A 6,668-nucleotide genomic window follows, 5' to 3' on the forward strand; every position below is an offset into this window, starting at 1 on the left:
TGACAGCATTTAGTTGCTGTTATAATTAATCTGTTTTATATGTCCTCTTAAATATGAATAATAGCTAAATGGTTTGTTTTCAATTATGCTCACTTCAACTGCTTTGTAATCTTTTGTATTTTCACAAAAGATTTCCCCACAAAGCAGCTTTTCTGAATCCCTGGAGAGCATGCAGAGAAAATCCTCGCCATGGAGTCAGATTTGTAGCTGAGCCAATGATATTGTTTGTCTGTTTGTTGTTCCTCTCTATGTTTGATGTGGGCGTTCTGCAGTTCACAGTGTCACCTACAGGAGTCCTGTCCACTGTGAGGCTTTCATCAGACTGAGGATTTGGAGTGCATTAGTGTAGGTCTGAATCAGAGCAGCCGGTGGAGAGACGGGGATTGAGAGCAAGAAAATAAATGTGTGATGAGGGAGGGAGGAGTTTGTTTCGCAAACATACATGTATATACAACCCGGATGAGAGCAGAAGGAAAGCACACATATATACTGATACAAAGCAAGACATGGAGTTGTGTGAGATTTTAAATCAGAAGCATAGTCTAGACTGCCGTGGTAATCCAGGACACAAGCAGTGCTGAGAACTAAAGAGGTCATCACAACCTCACACACAGACATATGGACAAGATGGGGGCCAGTCGTCCACTACCTAATGAGCCCAAGGGTAAGTAACAACGGCCACAATGGAAAGACTGTCTGAAGGATGTACATTTTGATGTACGTTTTCTATTCTCAGATTCACTAAGTGCTGCAATAGAGGCTATCAGTGTGAGCACAGAACTTGTTGAGGAAGAACTAAAGCCATATTTGGACACAGTACTCAATGTTGCTATAGAAAGAAGTGAGTATTTCATGTTTTTGTTATATTATTTAAGATTTAGATTATTTGTTTGGGACTGGAGAAGTCAAATTCATGGAGACATGCATAGTACTAGTTGAGTGCTTATGTAACAAAAACCAGGCCCTCTGAGCATTATACAGGATGTTGTATTTTGTGACATTTCTTAATATATTAGGCCTTTAAAGAAACTACTTTATAAAGAAACCTTAAACTGTTGTTAATTGTATGTTAGATGCAGAATGTGCCAGCACTTTGAGTGAGTTCTGAAAGCTGCTTAGTGCGTATTGCTATTACACTTTGGCTATACCTGACAGAGACTACTATCATAAGTTATTATGCGTCTCTCTGGAAAACTTGATTTTGAATGGTCAGTTGCTGTCAATATTTGTTGTCATCCTAAGCAAATGGTTTTCCTTGATCCACTTTGCATTAATTTTATTCTCACATGGTCAAATAATATAAAATGTTTTGATGTGTGAAAAGCAGGATAATGTATTATGTACTGAAATGATACAAGACCCTGTGAGGTTTATTTTGGAATAATAAACAAGTGACTGTGTCTTATCCCCTACATATCACAAATCATCCGAGCACAGGTGAGAAACCATAATTAATACATCAGCAAGGATAGTCGTGAGAAGGATACAAAACTTCTGTGGGTTTGAAAACAGAGACGCTCTAATCCGCATTTGTCTCTGTGAAAGCCATTGAGTGACAGGAACGATTAGCATTTGTACACAAGCAACCAGGTGGCCAGCTGTGAGCGACCTCTGTAGTTTGTGGAAACATCATTTGTTAATCTGTGCGTGTGTTCACTAAGGACAACTGGATAAGAATGATCCAGCTATCATGATGTACACAATTTGTCAAAATTAGAGGGATGGGATATATTCATAACTGTTTAAAAGTTTGGGGTCAGTACAATTAAAATGAAAAAGACATTTATCATTTTTACAAAAAAAGTATTTGAAATAAATACTGTTCTTTTGAAGTTTGTATTCATAAATGAATCCTAAAAAAATGTCACAGTTTCCACAAAAATATTTAGCAGCACAACTGTTTTCAACATAATAAGAAATTACTTTTTCTTAATAAGAAATTACCTTTTCTTTGTCATTACAGAAATAAGTCACATTAAAAAAAATTTAAGCTGCAGAAGGTAACTTTTGTAAAAAATATATTTTTTACATATTTGTTAAATCTGTCATGATGTCCTGACAGTAGAATATGAGACAGATAATCTGTGAAAAAAATCAAGCTCCTCTGGCTCCTCCCAGTGGTCCTATTGTCATTTGCAGTTACAGACCGCTTCCGGTAAGAAATCAACCAATCAGAGCTGCGGTCCGTAACTTTGTTTGTGTTCAAAATGTAGAAAAATGTATATAATAAGCGAGTGCACCATGAATCTATTTTCCAAACCGTGTTTTTAGCTTGTCCTGAATCACTAGGGTGCACCTATAATAAGTGTTTATATTCAGACTATTTTAGATTGCCTCGGGGGTACCGCGGCGGAGTAACCCAATACCTTTGTGATTCTTCATAGAAATAAACAGAGAGAAGTAGTTCCGGCTACGATGTTCTTCCGCAAGACGCAAGCAGTTCTGTTGATTAACCACTAGAGCGTCAGAAGTTACCTACCGCAGCTTTAGTGAATGATAATTAATGTAATCATATTTCACAATATTTTATATCAAATAATTGCAGACTAAAAGAGCATAAGACACTTCTTATAAAAATATGAATACTGTACATATTACTCACCCCAAGCTTTGTGTAATGTGTTTTTCCTGTCCTAGAGAAAGGCATATCAGAGCAGGTGGTAGAAAGTGGAATTCTTCCTGTTCTGGTTCAGATTTTAAGAAGAAAGAGCACACTCACTACTCACACTGCCAGACTGGTAGCTGAACTGGCCAGAGACGGTAAGAACAAATGTATATATAATGCACATGTTTGTTGGTGTAGCCCTGTGGTTAAAAATATGGACTGGGTTTTAACCAAAAGGTTGAACTCAAGAGATGATCCATGAACGAGACCTACACCATTACCTCAGGTTGCTTGTGGGTTTGTTTCTCTAATAAGTTGAACTGGATAAAATACAGATTTAGCAAATAATAGGAGCTTGCTAACTTAATACTCATAGTCAAAGAGTATTGATTGATTATTGATTCTATAATTCCATCTTTCTTCAGCCCCTGTGAGAGAGCAATGCTTTGAGACGGGCATTGTATCTGCCCTTGTGACCTTACTGCTAAGCCAAGACCAGGACCTTCTCCTTCACGTTAGCCAGGCAATCGCCAGGATTTGCTATGACAGCAGTGAGTGAACCTGTACTTTTACCCTAACCACATGTCTGAATGGTGGTACTGATGTGAGAGGAATTAGTCATACTTTTGGATGCTTTCTAAATAGTGATCACATCAAGAGAGATAACACAATCATAGATTTTTAAAGGGGTCTTATGACGCAATGTATTTTGTTCTGGAAGCGAAACTACTTGTTTGGCCTTCCAAAAGAGGACACAACTAGAAATCAGTGGTTAAGTTGGATTTCAACACTGTTCCAGAACAGTCCAACCCAAATATTCAGATGTGTGCTGCACATTTTATGGAGGATGAGGACTGTTTCCTTGACCAGTAGCCTGTGATGCATCTGTGGCATAACGCCTGTTTCTATAAAGTCTGGCAGTTGCAAGGCCACTCTGGCTTCTGACTCACAGCTTGTAAGTACGTTAATTATATTTAAATAACAATGATGATTCAAACGCCAGTTTTAAACAGTAGATTAGACGCAATGCATAGGACAGTATAAGTCATTATAATCAGTAATTATGTCCCCACTGGATGCAACAAATGCCTCTTTTATAATGGGTTTTATTGGTTTTGTCTCATCTAGTGATGTCCGGATCGTGAACGAATCTTTTTGTTTAACCGGATCTTCTTGGTGAACCGGACCGGTCGAACTAGTTCACCAAATTGAATTAATCGTTTTAAACAGTTCTAGTCTCCAGTATGCACTAATCCACAAATTACTTAGGTTATTCGGTTTATAAACGTGCCTTACACTCCTTCTGACGCAAAGTAAACCAATATCCTGAGTTATTAAGTTACTCCTAACAGAAAATTGACTGAACTGCCAAAAGGAAACGATGATGGGATGTGCACGAACAGAGCAGCTGGACTAAGTGCTGCTGGCCTGGGAGACGGCGTAGTATGTTAGGGGGTATAACATTTCCTTTACACGCTTGAGCCATTTGGCGAATCACAACGTACTGGATAGGTGGCCAATCAGAGCACATCTCGCTTTTTAAGACCGATGTGCCTTGTACAAATCGATTTCAGATTGCGGGGCATAGAGGAACACAATAATATGCATTATGTGAAAAATAATGTGTTTTTTGAACTTTAAACCACATAAACACATTGCATTACACCAAATACACCAAATAATGTTATTTTTAGCAGCATCATATGACCCCTTTAAAGGGATACTTTAACCAAAATTAAAAATTCTGTCATAAGTGTATTTCTTTTTTGTCCATCCAACAAAGCTAAAGGGGTTTCAATGTTATTCTACAAAATGAGGCATGAATTTAAATTTTTAGGTCCAGTATCCCTCTGATAAATCACAGATTTTCAGGAAGAATAGGAAGCTAAGTAGAGTCTAGCAATCTATATCTTGATGCCCACCCTGGACTTTGGGATTTAAGAGATTCTTTTCTTGCCAGACTTGCAGCAGGAGCGATTCCTGAGTCTCGGGGCTGTCCCACGACTGGTGTCGGTTCTTCTGCAGTACAACGAGAACGAGGCACTGCTGAGCTCTTGCCTCCTGGCCCTTTGTAACCTGGCCGACATGGGCGAAGAAGATGGCACCATGCTCTCCTGGGAGGAAGGGGCTTATTTCGGTGAGGGAGAGCGAGTTTTCCGTGGCACCTCACGGTTCTCTTTTGGTTTCTCTTCGGCTGTGATGGTGGTCAGGCTGAAACAGTGGACTAACGGCCAGTACTCCGTGGCAGTAGAAGTGCTTCAAAGGTTCTCCACAATGCTGTGGGGCGCAAAAAACGGCCACCAGACTGAACACCGCTTACCGAACTTTGCTCACCTAGGCAGCTGCCCCAAATTGTATAAAGTTATCAAATGCTCAGTGAAGAACATACCGAGAAAGAGGAATCTGAGGGCAGCAGTGCTTCATACCCTCTTGTGAGACTTCATCGTAGTGCTTTTGGACTGTATGTCTGAGGTGGCCTAGACTGGTGATCTGGTATAAACCACGTCCCAATATTTAAGGAGCTCATTTCAGCCATTCATAATAAAGAATGGATCTGAAAGTATTAACATAGAATATAATTGCTCTCAGAGGGTACCAATCGAGAGCCAAAATCACAAGCCAGGTCACAAGACATGTTGTGTCCAAGCAATTTAAGTCCTACAGATCTACGCTGGCTGTACATAGAACATGAGAACAGGTGGATGCCGAGCTGCAATCTGCTAGCCTTTCTGAACTCTGCGATTAGTCCATAAGAGGCCTTACAGTAGTGGATTATCCAGACCCAGTGTTCAGAGTGTTTACAGTCTTTGCTTCCAAAAACAGTCCAAGTGAAAGCACGCTTAACTAATGAACTACATTTAAGCAGTGTTACACATAATTGGGTTATAAAATTCATTCTGGATTTATAAATGCAAAAAGGTGACGTCTATGAATAATCATGTAAAAAAACCCTGCTAAACTGGCCTAAGCCCATAGTCCCAGAAGGGGTTTCACACTGTGTGCAGTGTTCCCACAGACATGCAAAATGTGGGACTATTAAGAGAATATTTATATTATGTGACTAGATCTTGCTTCTGTGTATAGTAAAACTTGCTTCATCACTCTTCAGAAGAGGGTCTGTAAGTGTTTTATTGTTGAATTTTCTCTTATACTCACCAAGGTCAAATATACAGTATTTGTTAAAAAAAATACAGTAAAACAGTAATATTATGAAATATTATTACAATTGAAAATAACTGTTTCTAATTTAATATATTTTCAAAAGTAATTTATTCTTTTGATGGCAATTTACATCCATCACTCCAGTCTTCAGAAATCATTCTAATATGCTGATTTGGTGCTCAAGAAACATTTCAGGATTATTTGATATACAGAATGTTTAAAAGATCAGCAATTATTTAAAATATACTTTTTGTAGCATTATGTAATATATGTATATATATATATATATATATATATATATATATATATATATATATATATATATATATATATATATATATATATATATATATACAGTACAGACCAAAAGTTTGGATGCATCATTCAAAGAGTTTTCTTTATTTTTATGACTATGAAAATTGTAGAGTCACGCTTTTTTGTTATATTATTTTTCAGTTTAATGCTTATTATTATTTTAAACTTTACTTATCCCAAACTTTTGGATGGTAGTGTGTCCAATTTGTGAGCGAATTATTCTTTTCAATAAATCAAACCAGTTCACAAATTAGTCTGAACGATTCTGTATCAATCTCTGTGACCCTATATAGGAAAAGAGGATTGAAGAATGGATGGATGGATGCAAATCAATCTGAATCCAAATGTAACAAAAAAACGTATCTATTATTAATAAACAAATGGAATGGAAATGGAAATTCATGAGTTAAAGTGTGTAAACCCTGTGGTATAACTGGACTGTATTTTTACCTCCTGCATCAAGTCACACAGTTGTTCTGATGGGCTTTGAGGAGCAAACTGTTATTTAAAATAATGGAATTAAACACAAAGTTCATTCACCAAATGTATGCTATCAATACACCTATGCTATCAATTACTTTGTTTA

General features: G+C 37.5%; 1 protein-coding gene across 1 annotated transcript; it reads left to right on the forward strand.

Moving 5' to 3' along the window:
* The first annotated feature begins 357 nt into the window (after positions 1 to 357).
* On the forward strand, positions 358 to 6,018 carry si:dkey-21e13.3 (uncharacterized protein LOC100150043 homolog). The gene is made up of 5 exons (XM_052571384.1): positions 358 to 664; positions 737 to 841; positions 2,638 to 2,760; positions 3,031 to 3,156; positions 4,566 to 6,018. The coding sequence occupies exons 1-5, from the start codon at positions 619 to 621 to the stop codon at positions 5,039 to 5,041; spliced, it is 876 nt and encodes a 291-aa protein (XP_052427344.1). The 5' UTR covers positions 358 to 618; the 3' UTR covers positions 5,042 to 6,018.
* The last annotated feature ends 650 nt before the right edge of the window (positions 6,019 to 6,668 follow it).

The sequence above is a fragment of the Carassius gibelio genome, chromosome B12 (assembly GCF_023724105.1).
Source record: "Carassius gibelio isolate Cgi1373 ecotype wild population from Czech Republic chromosome B12, carGib1.2-hapl.c, whole genome shotgun sequence".
In the NCBI taxonomy this organism is placed as follows: domain Eukaryota; kingdom Metazoa; phylum Chordata; class Actinopteri; order Cypriniformes; family Cyprinidae; genus Carassius; species Carassius gibelio.

What these genes read in the sequence shown, in the direction of transcription:
- si:dkey-21e13.3 (XM_052571384.1), top strand. Translation starts at nt 619, where the DNA reads ATGGACAAGATGGGGGCCAGTCGTCCACTACCTAATGAGCCCAAGG. An exon ending in AGCTGAACTGGCCAGAGACG is followed by an intron (nt 2,761 to 3,030) that starts GTAAGAACAAAT and finishes ATCTTTCTTCAG; the next exon opens with CCCCTGTGAGAGAGCAATGC. An exon ending in CAGGATTTGCTATGACAGCA is followed by an intron (nt 3,157 to 4,565) that starts GTGAGTGAACCT and finishes TTTTCTTGCCAG; the next exon opens with ACTTGCAGCAGGAGCGATTC.